The sequence below is a fragment of the Neodiprion lecontei genome, chromosome 4, assembly GCF_021901455.1.
Source record: "Neodiprion lecontei isolate iyNeoLeco1 chromosome 4, iyNeoLeco1.1, whole genome shotgun sequence".
Lineage (NCBI taxonomy): Eukaryota > Metazoa > Arthropoda > Insecta > Hymenoptera > Diprionidae > Neodiprion > Neodiprion lecontei.
This window is the reverse complement of record NC_060263.1, coordinates 21,136,246-21,154,089: the sequence shown is the minus strand read 5'-3', so window position 1 is coordinate 21,154,089 and position 17,844 is coordinate 21,136,246. Positions and strand designations below refer to the sequence as shown.

General features: G+C 37.8%; 2 protein-coding genes and 1 long non-coding RNA gene across 12 annotated transcripts; 1 reads left to right on the top strand and 2 right to left on the bottom strand.

Annotated features, from left to right (window-relative positions):
• Nucleotides 1–2,436: 2,436 nt before the first annotated feature.
• LOC107221663 lies at nt 2,437–6,220 on the bottom strand. Its single transcript, XR_006903973.1, has 3 exons — nt 5,708–6,220; nt 4,064–4,354; nt 2,437–2,571 (listed from the first exon to the last, which is right to left on the bottom strand). It is a non-coding gene; the product is annotated as an uncharacterized LOC107221663 (long non-coding RNA).
• On the top strand, nt 2,514–15,038 carry LOC107221655 (katanin p60 ATPase-containing subunit A-like 2). 8 transcript variants are annotated; one of them, XM_046738009.1, is made up of 10 exons: nt 6,294–6,561; nt 6,644–6,856; nt 8,731–8,816; nt 9,331–9,401; nt 9,964–10,155; nt 11,419–11,719; nt 11,831–11,999; nt 12,299–12,411; nt 13,026–13,231; nt 13,292–14,105. In XM_046738009.1, exons 3-10 carry the CDS (start codon nt 8,757–8,759, stop codon nt 13,677–13,679), a joined length of 1,500 nt encoding a protein of 499 aa, XP_046593965.1. In that variant the 5' UTR covers nt 6,294–6,561; nt 6,644–6,856; nt 8,731–8,756; the 3' UTR covers nt 13,680–14,105. The 8 variants fall into 8 exon arrangements, 7 of the variants coding, with proteins under 7 accessions (XP_015516210.1, XP_046593970.1, XP_046593965.1 ...); XM_046738011.1 differs by lacking the exon at nt 8,731–8,816 and adding an exon at nt 8,189–8,546 and having other exon boundaries at nt 6,295–6,561; XM_046738010.1 differs by lacking the exon at nt 8,731–8,816 and adding an exon at nt 8,189–8,546 and having other exon boundaries at nt 6,295–6,561; nt 6,644–6,915.
• On the bottom strand, nt 15,014–17,844 carry LOC107221658 (survival motor neuron protein). 3 transcript variants are annotated; one of them, XM_046738024.1, is made up of 7 exons: nt 17,551–17,844; nt 17,348–17,435; nt 17,063–17,257; nt 16,879–16,993; nt 15,413–15,707; nt 15,265–15,335; nt 15,014–15,175 (listed from the first exon to the last, which is right to left on the bottom strand). In XM_046738024.1, exons 2-7 carry the CDS (start codon nt 17,393–17,395, stop codon nt 15,120–15,122), a joined length of 780 nt encoding a protein of 259 aa, XP_046593980.1. In that variant the 5' UTR covers nt 17,396–17,435; nt 17,551–17,844; the 3' UTR covers nt 15,014–15,119. The 3 variants fall into 3 exon arrangements, with proteins under 3 accessions (XP_046593980.1, XP_046593981.1, XP_015516213.1); XM_046738025.1 differs by having other exon boundaries at nt 17,614–17,844; XM_015660727.2 differs by having other exon boundaries at nt 17,348–17,843.

The window sequence follows — 17,844 nt, the reverse complement described above, 5'->3', positions numbered from 1 at the left end:
AAATTACACCTCGCAGGTCAAGCCTCTGGGGAAAATGCTGCACTCACTGCAAATTCTAAAGAGAATTTATGGTATGTTGTTTACCGTGACTCATTGCATAAAATACGATATTATAAGTATGTTGACCAAATTTTCCAGAACAACTAGCTATTATTGGATTAAGTTAACTTACACTCAATGACACGATGCGTAAAATTGAATTATTGGAAAGTGAGCATGCGTCGAAGAAGGGCCGAGAGTGTAAAATATAGCATTTCAATTGTGCGCATGCGCTAACGTGCTTAATTTCCAAGCAATTGTTGGAAAAAAGACTGTTTTTACAGCTCTTTATTCAACCTAACCACGATGCAGCAATCCTGTTACCGAGTTACGACGAAAAGAAAAGTTTTCTGTTGCCTATCTGTGCTATTGCATCTAATACGAACAACCTTCCCACAATCATATTACCTGGTGAGCGCGAGAAGTTTGTGCGGCATGCGTGTGTGCTGGGGGGGGGGGGGGAGTGGGGGGAGTAAGCGAGCAGCGCGCACGCGCAGAGGGAGAAGCGCAAAGCGAGCGATTAGCGCGCGAGAAAGACGGAGGTGAGAGCAGTCAGACTCGAGCTATCACGTCCGATTAGTCGCACACCGATAGTGAGCGTAGTAAGTGATAAAACAAACCTTCGTAAGGATCAAAACCCTTTTACCCTTATGAGTCATTACCGTACTTTTGAACTTGGTTTATTACTTGTCCCTGAGGAAGTAAAACTATCAAATCACTTGTAAGGGGCTATTTTTTTAGACCTTGTGTACGTACGATCGGTTGAATAGTGAAAGATAGAGTTTTTCACGAAGTTTCTTGGCTATTTCAATAATTTCAAGGAAATTTGAATATCGACAAACCTTTGAAAAAATAATTGAGTAATTAATAGCAAGAAGTTAATTGCCAAGTATTTTATAGAGAGAACGAAGTGTGTGTGAGAAGAAAATTAATTGCCACATTGATGTAGACTTCACTTTACAAATATTTATTTCAGACAGCATTGTTCAAGTATTTACATTGTAAAATTTTCTCTTAACATCGACTCTGTGAGAAGAAGACTGGCAAAAATATATAACTAGTTTTCATTCTAATTGCATCGTACTCTATTATTATCATACAAATCACATCAGAATTTGACTAAATGCCGAGACGTCGTGATTCGATCTCTTATGTGTTCTAATTTTAATTCTACTTCTAGTGTTGATTCAATTACCAGTAATTCGAAAGGAATAAGCGCCTCACAAGCTTCAAAACACACTGGAATCTTATTTGATTGTTCTCTGCTTCTATAACGTCCAACTGGCCATTTTTCTTCTAAATTCTTTAAAAAAATTAATGACTAATTCTGATATTGGGTGGTAATTTAAAATAAAAAAAAAAAAATTGGCGATCCGAGAAATCGTGGTCTGTAGTAAAACTCCTGTGAATAAATAATCAAATTGAAACTCATTGGAGGTAAAGGCGTTTTGACAATAAAATCTTGGCGAGAGATCACTGCAGACTGCAGCATATTGCAAAACGTAAATTTCAACTTTAACCATGGCACAATTGAATAATTAGTAAAAACTATAGTTATAAGTCTCAGTGAAGATTTAAGAAAGTTGAAGATAAAAAATATAAAAGTAAAATATATATCCAACGATATTTTTAAAAAGTTACGTGAACGAACATTTTTGAGTAGTTCAATTTACGTGTCGATCCAGTAGTTGTAGTCTGAATTACGTGTAGGATTGAACACATGTGATAGAAATTACACCCACTCATGAAGGAATTATAAATCAGATGTTAGGGATTCCGAATTATGTGGAGAATTATCCAGTAAAGATTTGGCTTTTCGAAACCAGTTTCGCCGTATTCCACATGCTTCAAAACTCTGTTCGTAAATATAAATCGTCGTTCCCTTTGAGTGGAGACGAGAGAACCTCTGCATATTGTGTAAACATTACCCTTGGCCTAATCCTCTTCATCTTGACACGACAAACCACGAAAGGGCTTCGCTAACAAGTATAGCTATAAGAAGAATCATACACGCCCGCCTTCGCGTACCAACAACAATTGCGCATTATTTTTTCACCAGGTGGTGTTTGTAATTTGGAACTACTATCGCATTGTTTTTGGTGTTTCAGCAATTGCATTTTATAGATTGAAATCAATTTTGTTATTTTTTATATTGGTAACTTTAAAAGTTAATTTTGGACGTAATGGTTCTTTAATTACGTTGTAGTTCAGTAACCTTCAAGTACATTCGCTATTCCTCCGACATCGTGACATTCCGAAAAAGGAAAAGAAGTTTACAACGAAATGTAGTGGTAACCTGTCGACTATGCTAAATAAAAATGATGACGTTACTGTCGATTGTTACAGGTGGCGTAGTATCAGAGCTCACTTACGTATGGTGGGGTGCAGTAAATGGCCTTGCACCACATCGGCTCGGAATGGTAGCAAACGCACAAGCTGCATACCGCAGGACCTGGTACGTAGAGGAGGCCATGTCTAACTGTGCCACCCTGGAAGTCGGTGCAGTTTTCTTCCAGTGCATCTGAAACGATACTGACCCTGCTGTATTCGCCAAGTTTCCAGCTCGTTGGCAACGGTGGGTGAAAACACAAGGGATAAACGAGCAGCGAGGGGTGAGTTTGAAATAAAAAGTGTTGCCGGTATGCAAGTATTGAAATAAGCTTGGCGTTTCAACTTTAAGGTGAATAATTGTCTGTAGCGAAATTCATTGAACGTCAATTTTCATCTTCATCAACTCTTACGGACTCCGTTAGGTCAGACGTGATTACATGATTTTATTTGATTCTGTCGATCGATGTAAGAAGCAGCTGGAAGATTTCTTTATGGGACCGGAACATCGCGTTTTATGGAAAATCAATTGCAATTTAGTTAATCACGAACGGTTATTACTTACGCCGCGACTTTACCGCTATAATTTTATCATCGCCCGCCGCCCGAGTTGTAGACTATATATTCGTGAAAGGTTGCGGTAAATTATGTATGCTTTTAATGTGTACATATCATGAGGTAAAATACCTAGTGCTTTATGTTGTCGCTATTTTGACAGGGACTTATCCGTTTGCGAACAAAGTTCATTTATACAACTGTATGAAAAGTGACGAGGATTGTGCGGCTATAAGTTTTGTACTAATTTCTCTTCGGGAGACTACTTTGTTGAAATAACTTTCTACACGCAAAAGTTACGTCGTATTATTAACAGGCGAGAGTCCGTTAAGTTGCATTACCTTTATAAATTGTCAATATCGAAAGTACACCCGACTTTTCTGTATAATAATTTTGAAACTTTGAGTCTTAGAAAATAACCCATTCGAATTGAAAAAGCTAATTAATTTGCCTGGATGCTTAGCTGTTGAAAATAATGTATTATACAGCGAGAATGAAGATTTAATCTAACTTTTTTCCCGGCCAATCGACACGCCAAAACCTCGCACGAAAGTATGCCCTTGAAAATAAAGAGCTTTGCTGATATCAAATACACGTTCAGTCAAATGTGTAAATGCTTTGACCTTCCAGCTAACTTGTTTTCAAATCGAAAGAAACTGCGAGTCTAACTCCATACGAATTATGTGACAATGACTGCCGATGCAGCTGACGTGAGAAAATGTGATGAATTGTTACATAATTCGCATTTTGTTTATATATATCAGGACGGTGCAAAATTGTTTTCGGACCGCCTCCAGATCAACTTTAAGTAATTAAAAAAAAAATCTGCCAAATGTTTTCAGTATTTTATCTCAGCTCTAGCACGTGCCCCAAAAATGGTGGATTTCCCCATTAAAAATTTACGTGTTTCGGACACATTCTTAGCATTTATTTTATCGTAAGAGTAATAATGGTAAAAAGAAAAATGTTTGACTGCGAGATTTTAGCGGGCATTAGTGCTAACATCTGAGAAAAAATTCACATCATCATACCATGCAATCTCGACGACTCGCACACCCTTGAAATTTGACTTTTGTCGATTTAGATCGACCACCCTAATATATTTGCGTTATTTATGTCGAGTGTCGACGAAATCGCTCACCTGCTTCAGAGACTAGAAATGCAGCGATAGACAATACAGCTGCAGCCAGTCGCGTTATTGAATTCACCATGGCGATAATCTTTTTCCTTGACCGTTGACCGTTGGCCTGACTCGGGTCACGGAAAAATTTGCGAATAACGCTCCCAACGGCGAGGAAAACTCTTGTTGTTAAACGTTCAGCGTTCTAACAACGCGACGTTAAGTCCGGCTACGTCTAGCCGAAGAACTGATGCGAAAACTCTTCAGTCGAACAGCTTCTTGCCACACACTGATCCCGCAGGAGCATGACTCCTAACATTCAAGGCATTAAGACACGTTTGTCATCGTTACCAGCAGCGTGGGTTTGACTGATGCGCAAATTAAGTAATTGCCAAGAAATCTACTTCGTTGCAGAAGGTGATAAATTCCCGCATCATCTTTGTTCCAAATAGTTATAATGATTAAATGTAAGTGATTGTTGAGCAGCCAATCGGACGAATCAATTTCACACGAGCTTCATTATGTTCGAGGATTTCTCAAATGGACTCGCATGTTTTGATATAAGTACGTCTAAATATGAAAACTCAAACACCCCGCTTCGTTGAAGAGGAATTTCTCAAGCAATAATCTTACAACTATTTTCGTAACAGGAATCGAAAGGATAACTATAATTCACTCTAAAAAATAAGAAAGCAACTGACTATTTGAAATTATGCGATATAATATATCATACATGGATTGCAATGAGAATGATAATTCACCAAATTACACATACACAGAAAAATGTCAAATTTGGTAATAATAAAAATCGCAATAATACTTATATTGTGATTACAGAGTTTGAATATAAGATGAATCAAATCATTTTCGAACGACGAAAGTAGTGCTAAAAGGTTTATTATAAAGTATACGGACTACATCGTTCATCGGATAGCATTGAAATTTTATAAGAATAGTTTGCAATCGCGAAAATTTCTATACTTTTTCTATGCTTATCAATATATAGCAGTGTTCCATAATAACCACAGAGCGAATGAGAGGCAACTGCAAGTACATTTATATAGCGTTTTCGTCAATTTTCCAAACTTTCCTCAAACACCGCAGAAGCGTAATCATTGCGAACTGTATAATTTTTCAAAGTTCGTGTCGATTGAATTTATCACGAGTGAACGAAAAGTGAAATACAATTTGCACACTCAGTCGGTATTGCGACGTTGTTGCATTCATAACTGAAACTATATCACATGGTTCGTAAAAAGAAAACCAATCAATATTCTATACAGTGTTTTCCATAGTTTCTTGACTGCATTTCATATTTATTTTTAAATACTTCGATAAAACAAGTATATTGTCTTCTTGTTGCACCTCCTACATTTCAAACATAACTTAGTAACAAATTAAAGTGCGTTTTACAGTAGATATCGTTTTTGGAAAGTTGAAACATTTTTCTGTGTCATTTCGTGAGATTTCGAAATTCGTGGACTTTTTATAGAATTATCAGATGACTCTTGGATTCAGAATTCTCAAGTATGAATCACTCCTTCTCTGAAGATATTTACAAATTCAGTCAAAACGCACGAGTCTTTTATGTTATAATCAGTGATAACAATATATCACGTGTGATTCTGTACTGACAACAAAATAAGAGGGACATGTATCGCATACCTACGTGTGGTACACGTGAATATCATGTGTCATTGACGTGCCGATCTTGATATTCCGTACAGCGACTTGAATAATTCAACACTATTATACGCACACCTTACATCCGTACAGAAACGATGAAATTGAACAAAGTAAAAGAACCAGACGTTCAAACTACCAAGGTCAACAAGCATCCCTATCTGACAATAAATAGCGACTGAAAGTAATCGCGTCGCGACGCATGAACGGTTCACTTTATCATTAACGAAAGGAAAAAATGATCATCAACATATCGTTTCAACGGCACAATTGCAGGCGAGCCGGTCACCGAGTTGGGTTGTCGAAGAATACGGAGAAGAAGACGACGGCACACCCTTCACCGAGTCAATCGCGGCCGACGGGTCTAGACTGGGTCTGAACCAGTACCCAGTGTGCGAAATGGTGCAAATTCACAATCAGTGTTCACAGCCCGACCACGCGAGGTGCCGGACCAACGAAGCCGACTGTCGCAGTGAGCGCCGCACGCTGCGTAGTGACCGGGTCGATCGAACGCAACCTGTGCACCCCAAGGCACGACTCGGAGACCACCCTTATCCCCGACCCCCACGTCCAACTCCCACCCTTCCAGCTCGAAGAGCGTGGCGCAAGCTTTTGGAACCCCCAGCTACCAACGACTCAGGCGGGACCAGCCTCCTCGTGCATTTACCCGGAATCGGGTATACCTGTACGTATAACCATATTGCTCTGCACGTAACCCGTACACGTGGTGATGATCTTGCGGTATACTTGCGGACGTTGGGGTCGGCGATTGACAATCAGAACTGGAACTGCGATCTTGCTGCAGAGTGAAAAGACCATTTGGCAAAACACCAAGGGTAGGTTAGGATCTGGTTCAGTGAGGGATGACCGAAAATAAAATACCAACAGCCCCATGTTCTTATAAAACTGTCCGCACAGAAAAATCCTGCTTCTTCCCGATGGCAAACTTTTAGAACCAAAGGAGTGAAAGTTACTCGAGAGTAAGAAGTTACGAGAACTGCCCAACCGGTGGCTGGTAGTTGTCCCAACTCCGAAGATCAGGGTGGAGCAAACCCATAGTCCAGTCGAAGAGTTGTAAATACGGAAGTATGATTTAACGAAGGTTTGAAAGTACAACTGAAAGGACTTGAGGTAATTGTAGTCGAAACAATATTCCCTTGACAGAAAGCTTCAAAAATCATAAAATACAGGTACAATTATAGCGCAATTATTGACCACTTTGAAATAATCACGTTATTGCATCATTTCAATAATAAAAAAAACGCATCATTGGCTTTTGAGAAATTTTTAGTCGTTATAGACGTATTATGTCTATACATAAACGAGAAAAGTATTACTTAATTGGTTGGTAAAAGATTATATGTTTAACGACAATTTTGTATATATTTGGTATAATCACGATTCGATGTCGAGATTTTAGATTTGCTCCAGAATTTTCTTACATAATAGTATTCGTCGAAAATAGAGCTCGATTATTTTCATCTTATTAAGAATCTCTATCTGAGTAATGATTTAATTTGCTGGTTCTCAAGCGCCGATTTTCTGAAATCTAAAATTTTCAGAAACACCTAGTAAAACATAATAAATATAAAACTCTTTTTTTCTTTTTGGATACCAAAAATTCATTCCGTTATTGCTTGAAATTTTAATTATTTTCTCAAATTTACATTCCTACTGCTGTTATGAAATCTTCATTTTCGACATGGGCTCAAAAATTTCGTTATATTTTTAATTCTTTGCAAATTAGTACTTCAAAAATAGGAAATTAAATCGTATCTCAGACAAGGATGGCGTTTACTTAAAATCTGCTTTTCTAAATTCTGTCTTCCATTTAATACTTTCATGCAAAAACTAATAGAACAAATCTCAAATCGGGACCTCCGATCTTAATCGATACCTCCTATGATACGACATTAAAATTTTTTACAAAACCCTACTGCTTGAATCCATAGGTATAATAATATACCTATGTCGTATGCAATATCAGATTAACTTTCCACAAAAAAAACCCAGCTCTCGGTATTAACCCTCAACGCTTCCCGGTACTTTAACAATTACATCCAAGTTTCAAGTTTATACCCAAGTATAATGATTAGATTCAGGCTCAATGATTACACTGAAATGTTTTCAAGGAGAACAAGTCCTCTAATGTTGAGAGTAACCTCCAACCCCCAAATATGTTCTAATTAACGGTTAACGCTCAATTTTAAATAACCCTCTAGTAGTGACTGCGAATTTACCCTTAAACTTGAGAGTCAATTTAGGGTTTTTCCCAGCAGAGGAATGCACTGCCGACTATTTTATCGAGCCTCTACCGCCCTCGGTTTGAAAACTAGAATACAATAACTGTTTGAAAATTCACAGTCTGTTACCAGATACACGTAATTTCTACTATTTTTTCTTAAATTAAATTTTTTATTTCTATTTTTTTCTTCCTTCATCGCCAAAACCTTGGATTCGAAGCCAAACGAATCTCAGGCAACTAGAGAGATATCCCGCAACCACTTATTGCTCAAGGTTATTGGCAACGCTTGGAGAACTTTCTGCGTATTAAGTGAAATAGTGGACTAGACACACATTCATATATTATATGTATGTACGATGCAATATGTATGTACATACATGCATACATATTATGTTGGTGGATCTTCTTAATTAACTACATGAAGCAAATGGTTGCATCGTGTACCACTGTGCAGTCTCGCGCATTGGCATTGTTTCAAGAATACTTTGCTTGAACAGCTTCGCCCATTATCGGCAACAATTACCAATCACTAATTGTGTATTCAAAGTCTACGTTTACCGAATGATAAATAAAGATGTAAGTAGCAGGTAACGATCGAACGTTCTGTTCATTGTAGGGGTAACTTCCCTGTCGCTGTGGTAACGGAAACAAGTTCGCTCCTCCAAAACAATTTTGTTCTCCTGGCAGTATCCTCCGCAGCCATAGTCAACTTGTACACAGTTTTATCAATTTTATTAATTATCCTTTACCCGACACCCAGCAACGGAGTGAACCCGATTTTACCTAATGGCTGACTATTTGTCATCTTACTCGAGCAGCAAAATAGCTCACGTAGCCAGAGAAAAGGTACGCAATCTCAGCTTTGTTGTTAAACATTCGTAAACGAATAGTTTCTGTTATCTGTCACTTTCGTTTCTCATACACTTTAAATTGGTGAAGCTTTATCGATTTGTCTCAATTGGACGCCACACACAAATTTGAAATCGACGAACGAACGAATGTGTTTTGCCATGAAGCGCTATAACTTTTCAGTCATAGGCATTAAAGTCAAACTCTCGTAATGTGAAAATCTGTTCCTTTTTATACGGCGCTCGGCATAATACGTGCAAGTTTCAGAATTGTCCAATTAAAAATTCTACCGATTGTTAGGGCCGAACATTGTTGAGAATAAACGTTAAAATCATGGGTTAGGAAAAATCTAAATGACCATGACGCAATAATTAAAAACCACGATTTCCTTGCAACTACAATCGTTTCCCCACGTACGACGTCAACGTTTTCGCCTTTACCCTGTGATGTGCGAGTTACCTACATATAGTGAAAAACTCACGTGCAAAAAGTTGAGTACAATATTTTTTAGGAGGAAAAACGCTCCCAAGAGAGGCGGAGAAGTCTGATGTATCTTATCGCGGAGTTTCTGCGGGAACAAGGGTGGGTTACGAAGCGTAAATTCTGATACATACATATTTTAATGAAAGAAGATCATGTGCTTGACGTTCATCAACTTGCTGATTGCCAATTCATTGCATAGATTGCAGTTGAATAACAATTCCATAATCACCTACAATAGCGCCGTCATGTAATTATTAATTTCAAAGAAAATCGCTGATCACGATTCATGTCACAGAGATATTGAGCGTTAGTATATACGCCATTTTAACAAAGGGGCCTTTTTAATTTGTTGGAAATTCGAAGTGTTACATGTGAAACTTGTGCGGCTACGAATGGAAAAGACGGTGTTAATATGATTTGAATTTTACGCGTTACCGCTTCGGATATTTTTTGAACGGCATTTATTTTAAACAAAGAAAAAACATTGCAGTTCTAAATGACTTGTAACGAATATCAAGATGAATTCAACGAGGCCAGTAATAATACATTGTGTCAATGCGGAAGTAGGAGATTTCAGCAAGATATTGATTCATGGCATCGAAAACAGACCAACCTGTATACGAGCGTGTAGCGTTGATGTGTAATGCATTTTTTAACACAGATGTATAGATACGGTCGAATCGCTGGTCAAAGAGGCTCAACTCTCGGGGGACTATCAAGTCTGCGACAACATCGATTTGGACACCGTCCTCGTTGAATTTTCTGACTACCACTACGCCAAGTACAACAAATACCCAAAGATATGTAAAAAAATTGAGCCAACAGCCTGCAATAACGCTGTCAACATTAATCCGTGAGTACGATATAGTTTTTTCGATCGAAAATTCATACATTGCCGTCACGACTCTGTATTAATATACCGTAGAGTTTTATTCATTCGTCGCACAAGAACATGACACACTTTTTCACCGATCAATATTTTCAGCCAATGTGGTACGTGCGTTTGCAAATATACTTCAAAAAGTAAAAGTGTTCGCTTATTTTCACCCCAAATTATATGCACGCCGTATCTCCTCTGGACATTCAAATCTTATTCGCTTCTGCCACGCATTTCCGCCCTTGTAGTACCATCATTTCATCTTACTACATTTATCCCCTCTAATCTTTTAAGCTTTTACAACCCATGAGAAATCATAAAGTAAGAATCACACCCACTTTTTGTCCATGATTTTATAATACATTACATACCATCAAAGTGCAAAAATGAAGTTTCATGTGTGTATATATATATATATATATATGTATGTATGTATATGTATATGTATATGTTTTAAAATTGCTCTAATTTGTGCTTTGCGCATACAGTTTCGCTTTGAAAATCAAACAAAAATAAAAATAACACTAGTCAACTGTAATTTTATGATATAAAGTATCGCGTGCAACATGAAGGCTGCGAGATCATTTTACACCTCGCGTACTTGCAACATTCGTTACTCTACAGCTCAACATAAAAAGACGTACTTTGCCTCCTTAATGCACAACCTAATATTGTCTAGTAGTTTGAAAAAGATGCGTTTTAAAGTGCAGATATTCAATTTTATGACGGCTCGCCAATATCGTTAAGATGATTATTTCTGCACAGTTATATCAGGTTTGGCGATAAGTTAGATATTTTTACACTCATGTGTGGTGAACCAATAAATCGATTGAGGCACCTCTTGTATAGTTATAAACTTCAAGCAGAGCTTAAATTTCCAGAATGTTGAACTCAGAATGGGTTAGTCAAGAGAACAGCGTTCAAGGCTGGAATACCGAATATGAATAGAAATTTACCGAATTTTTTTAGACATTGTGAATCAGATATCAAAAATTGAGATGTCCCTACGCTGTGGCAATAAGTTTTGTGATACGACGAAATTACAAGCATGTCATACAAGTATAATGTGAGATTCCTTCTCTGCTATAAGGTAGAATTTCAGAAAAATCGTTTGACGATATCAGTAAAGATTCGATACAGAGTATTTAAGTATTGATTAACAAACTTCTTCGGAAGTTAACTAGAGCTTGACCTGGACCATCGTAATTTCATGACCTTTGCAGACATTTACTTGCACAGGATTAAGAAGGAGAAGATCAACAGAAACTTGCGGAAACCAGCAGACGTGCGGCCGACCGAGCTGGCTAAAGGTAAACCCTTACCGAAAGTGAATAATGTGCAAGCCGCGGCCGACAATGAGCCAAACTTGGGTATCACTGTGACTCCAGTCTTCCAATCTTCCGGAAATGCAGAGCACGTTAATGTATCAGCCGTCAACGAGGAGGTCGCACACTTTGCCAAAGAACGAATTCTGAAACCAATTGGTAACTTGTACCAACTCGGCACAGAATGGAGGGATATGGCTGATACGATATCCAGGGTGAACCTAAATCCTAACTTCTCCGCATCTTTGTTGCATGTAGAGCTAGTGCCCAGGAAAAGGGTAAACCTCTGACCTCCGATTAATGTCGTAAATCGTATAAATTTACAGGATATCGTAATGACGGACTTGAACGTTCATTGGGACGACATCGAAGGCTTGAAGGAGTGCAAGAGTCTACTGAAAGAGGCTACGGTGTACCCAATGAAATATCCCGAGCTTTTTGGTGGCAAGCTAGCTCCATGGCAAGGAATCCTTTTGTACGGCCCTCCAGGAACCGGTAGCGCCCTTTTAAAATTATCATCATCACGTGTCGGGGGAGGTTTTGAAAACCGCCAAGCCAAAGTCCCAAATCTAATATCCAGTTCGTGGCTCGCTGGCTAGGAACTAACTTCCCTTTGTCCATCAACCAATAATAAACACGACCTTTAACCTTCGACCACCATTCACCGACAACCTTCTTCGCAGGTGCAAAGCATGAAATTTATGCGAAATCCGGGTTCAATCTATTTGGACAACCAGCGTTTTGCTCAAATTAAAGGCTGATATTTTTGTCTTTTCTGGTTTTATGCGACGTAGGTAAAACCATGCTGGCTAAAGCTGTTGCCACTGAGTGCAAAATTACATTTTTCAACATTTCGTCAACTTCGATCGTCAGCAAATGGAGAGGAGACTCGGAAAAGCTAGTTCGAGTAAGTGCATTGTGTTAATTTTGCCGAAAATACTACCTGCATTACACAGCTCTTGAGATTTTAATGGAAAAGATCGTATTCGTCCTAATAGAAGAAGGCCGTGTCAGATAAGCCTGTGTCCAATAATACCCGTGTAGAATACATTTTTTTTTTTTTTTTGCAAGGTGGTCTGAGGCGGATCAGGCCTTTCCCATAAAAATCTCAAGAGATATTCAAGATGTGGCGCAAAGGAACCCTCTTGATTTTTATTGAAAACTTTGCCGACATCTCGTTAAGAGACGAAACATAAAATCGTTCTAATTTATTTATTTACTTTTGTTTTTTGTCAAGTGGAAAATTTCAGATTTTCGGTAACTGATGTCTGTTTTTGTTTCATTCTTTCAATTTCTTGAATCACGGAGAAAATGAGTCATTCTTTGTATAAATAGAATCTGGCAGAATTTTAAGAATTTGTGAAAAAGCAAAATGAGTTTATACAGAAGAGTTGAAAAATTTGAACAAGTTTTTCCAGTACCCAAGAAGAAATCTTCATTGTCGTAGGGTCATTTATATGGTCTTCGTTTTACTCGTGCATGTGAAAATTAAGTCATTTAGCTCAACCTTGAACTTCACAGATCCTTTTCGACCTGGCAGAACATCATGCCCCAGCGGTAATATTCATCGACGAAGCTGACTGGGTGGTTGGTAGTCACGCGGATGTGACATCTTCGAACTGCACAGACCCAGCCAGACGTTTTCGAGCGGAACTGCTGGCCAGAATGGACGGACTTGTTTCATCGAAGAATGGAATTCTACTTCTGGCCGCCACAAATTCACCCTGGTGAGTCAATTTTCGGTTCAGTCTCGAAGAATTGAGCTGAGATGTTTGATTTCGGCGCAGGGAACTGGATGCCGCGCTTCTTCGTCGACTTGAGAAACGTATTCTCGTTGACCTTCCGGATGTGAGGAGTCGTTTTGAATTTCTTCGATCATACGTCCACGTCGACCTCCTCCAAGACAAAGACTTCTTCGAATTGGTACAAAAAACCGAGGGTTACTCCTGCGCCGACTTGAAGTTGATATGCAAAGAAGCATGGATGATGCAGTTACGCCCGATTTGGCAAATGCTTGAGGAAAACAAAATCGTACGCGGGGAAATTGGAAAAATTCATCATGGAGCCATTAGTAAATTGAACTACCTCCAGATAGCCTTTGATCGAATTAAGCCTACATCGAAGCACATAGCCGACATGTACAAACAGTGGAAAGAAAAATTTGGTGCATCCTAATTATAATAATGTTCTAAACTGACCAAACAGAGTAGTTCGAGGTCAGACGTATATTGATCGAAACCAAACATTCACACTGTTGGACATTTTTCTCCCGAAATACGCTCTATGTGGAGGTGCATCATCGGATCGTATTTCACCTCAAGATCGCTATTCGTAGAAAATGTTCACTTGTTCGCCGCATCGAAAAATGGAATATGAATACTACAAAGTACAAAACCAAGTAAGTTCGGCGCACGAAAGATGAAAATGCACTGCGATCAAATTAATATTACGCAACTTCGAAATAATTATAGTATCATGCATATTGAATGAAAGCCATGTAACGTAGAGCCTGAATAAGACGTGACCATTTTAAAATTGAACTTTCAAAATAACAAATATATGTACACCTTTACGATTTCTATAAAGTTAACACTTCGCTAATGTTTTATGCATTGATTTGTATAAAAATTAGGAATTGAACTGCCAGAATACACACAGGAGTATGGGTCATTCCATGCCAAATTGGCCAGCCTTCGACCCTGACAATTTTCTATTCATTTAGGGGATTTGTATAAATTTGAAATTTCAAAACCGACAACCTCATCTATCGAACCGAACGAAGAAAGGCCCAATGAATGGATCTAAACATTAAAAATCCGAATTGATGTGGCAAAGAAACAGCCCTGGTAGTTTCAACAAAATCCGTGATCTAAAGGTCTGATATATACTCTCTTTGTCAGTGCCGTACGCTAATTAATCGTATGTTTCGGTCCCCGCGCAGGATCTAAGCTCTGCAAATTGAATACATGACAAAAACATTGTAAATTTGAAAAATTCCACCAAGTACGTATTTTTAAATTTAGATGAGCAGAAAATTGTACGGGAAAACTAATCACAAGTTTCTCTCTTGAAATGAAAAAATAAAGCCAAGCACCGTACATCCGCCTCTTTTAAACTAATTAATTATTTGCAAGCTTTTTTTTCTTGATAGCGTTTCAAAGGGCGTAGCAGAAGCGACGAGAATTACGAAAAAATATTGAACTGTCTACTAAAAAATCCCTTGTTCCTTTAGATGAATATTAAAATTGATATGTTATTGTCAAATTGACCCGAGTCTATTCGGTTGTGACACTTCTTGAAATTAACGAACTCCGGTAATATGCAGCTCGAAATCAACTGAACTCTAATTTCATCACTACCATATTCTCTGCAGGAGTAACTACAATTCTAAAAATAGCTGCCACATAGTAAATTTTATTGCACATTAAGATTTGGTTTCTTGTTCTTCATAGAATCCGTTGCTCGTCGTTAAGAAACCATCGGAATTATGAGTGAAAATTAACAACTGGTTCTTCAAAATTTGACTTACTTTTATTATGAATTTCGTATAAATAGATCATTTTTCTTTACAAAAATCAATCAATTCAATTTAATAATGAGAAATTATAAATTGTGTCACTTTTTCCGTCTCTCTTGATTCTCCTTGGCTTGTTTTATACCATGATAATATCCTGTAATAATCAATTTTGAATTAAACGAAATGCCAACAAATAGATTAATAGGCAATGGAAAAATCGGCAATCAAAACCAATCATATTACCAGTATGAAATCCACTGATATACCAAGACATCAACATGCTCGAAAGTGCATCGCCATCGCTTTCCGGTAGCCTGTGCAACATGAAAGATAGAACGATAATTATAATGAAAAATATTTCATGAAATCAAAAAGTCTTCTCAAACATTACCTGGTCATTAATTGTGGCGGTAAAGGGGGTGCGGGAGGTACAATGCCAGATGGCCAACCAAGAGATGTTCCAGTGGTAAAATTTGTCTTGGGTAACTTTTGATCATCGGTGTCTAACTCCATCTTATCCTCGCTAACCATGTTTATCATCTCAGGATTATTGGCAGAATCAGATTCTCCAATATCTATGAAGCTAGTTTTTTCTGCATTTGCCTCTTTAGTTTGAGCTATTTGACTACCGAGACCCAGAGACTCAGTAAGCGAACTGATATCGACCTTAGCTGAATTTTCGTAACCTGAGAGTAATAATATGTAGCTGACTAAATTTGATGGCGCGCTAGACTGGATATAGCTGGCTACCAGCATTTACACTTGCAAGACCGTTTTTGGAAGGACTCGAGCATCTCAATAGAATTTTATATAACTCAGCTGTGTTGCAGCAGTATTATACCAATTGCAGGGCATATGATTATGAAAATTTAAAAATTAGCAAGATCTTTTCTCTCATAACTGTATGCAATCAAACAAGATAATCCAATTCTTTTCACCACATTTCCAGGTTTTCAAGACGAGAATACAATTTTTCTTCCGTCATTAGTCGCAAGGCTCCAGAAGAGTTCAAGGAAATAACTGTGACCCAGCAAATGAATTAAAAGTGCGGCTAAATGCTGAAGGAATGTTTCAGGAATATCGTTTCAATTTTCTGATTGTGGCTAAAATATCGCAGACATATTGCCGAGCATATTGCAGTAATATTACAAAGCTATGTTACTTCACTTTGGGTTTAGCTTGAAATTAAAACATCTTGGGTACATCCTACTAAATACTATATTTATAAAGTACAGTTGTTATTGTAATCATACCGGGTCATTGATTCCTTGCTGACGACAAATGCGATTGCCGCAGTGGCTCTCTGTTACTCGGGCATCACGTTCAGCAAGGAATAAGTGACCGTATATATCCACAACTTACACTCAACTTTGATTGTTTCAATAATTCAACACATAGGATGTGTTCAGCATAGGTGTGTTTCATTTAGTCTTTGGTGGAACAATGAAACAGTTAAAGCAATGGATGAGTGAAACTCAAATAAAATCACATCCACGATATTGATAACACGACAATTTGATATTGCTAAAACATTACGTTTCAGCAGCAGCAGCATTAACAGCAGTAAAAGTTTGCTGCTGAATATATGCAACATTCAAGAAGGATTGTCAATCTATCTGTAGCATTTTGAACTTTGAAAAGTTACGTCACTACAATATTTCTGAAAGATTACATACTGCATGGAGTAGCTGTGACTTACATAGATTACATTTACTTTGAATCTTGAACACGTAAGACCCGACTGATACTTGACAGCACTAGTCAAAGACTTGGAACATGGATTTTAAATACATGTGTTTCAGATGCTCGAGTCTATCCACGATCTATAAGCTCAAAGACAAAAAGGTAAAATATTACCTATAAATTTGACAATGCAAGTAGCGCTACTTTCATAAATTTTCTGTATCACTGCTTCATAAACTTCTCCATCCTCAGACCATACAGCTCGACAAGGAGAGCCTACGACCCATTTCTAAGAAGAAGCGAGATTACTTTACCAATTTATAAAGTCAATGTTCCTTACTTATTGAAATTTTTATACCTTGTAAGGCTTGGCTGTTTGTCGATTCGGTTTGTGATTATGCGCTTTGCTCTGTTTGCCATGCGATGTGGATTGTGCTTCAACACCCATGCGTCTTGCTACTTCATCTTTGGCTAAATTTACCGCTTTGTCATAGGCCTTGATGAGAGCTGTGTCATCCCAGTCATCGTCAATAGCGTCAGTTACAGCAGATCTCTGAGATCAATCATTCAAAGGATGTAAAAACATAACCTCACAACGTACCACCAACGATCGTACGAATAATAAGGAATCATTCGATCATACCTGTTTAGAGTTTTTTCTCACAAACAAAACGTTATCCTCATCTGCCATTTTAAAATTATTTGAATTTCAATAATTCAAAAGTCTCGTGCTGTGGAACCAAATTTTATTTTTGTATTAAATTCAATTACTTCGCGTCGCCGACATGCCGATAAATAAATAACCTCTTTAAATCTCGTTTATATCTATATGCTGATGAACATTACGTTTTCAAATAGCATACGCCTGTTTGTTTATTATTCGAAATTATTTTTCCATTTTATAATTACGTTTTAAATTTATGTGTACATCGAAAACTTTGTTTTAATAGTCAACAATTGTTTTTCAATGTTATTCCCGAGTTTATTTAGTTTGGCCATGGTTGACCAATCAAAGAGCTTTCATTTTTTGGACTAAAGCGTGAAGTTGACAGCTAATCCAATACGTTGTCCAATACAAAGTGCTATCTACTCATATCTCTAACTTTTTAATTTACTTTATAAATAACCCCCGGAGTGCCG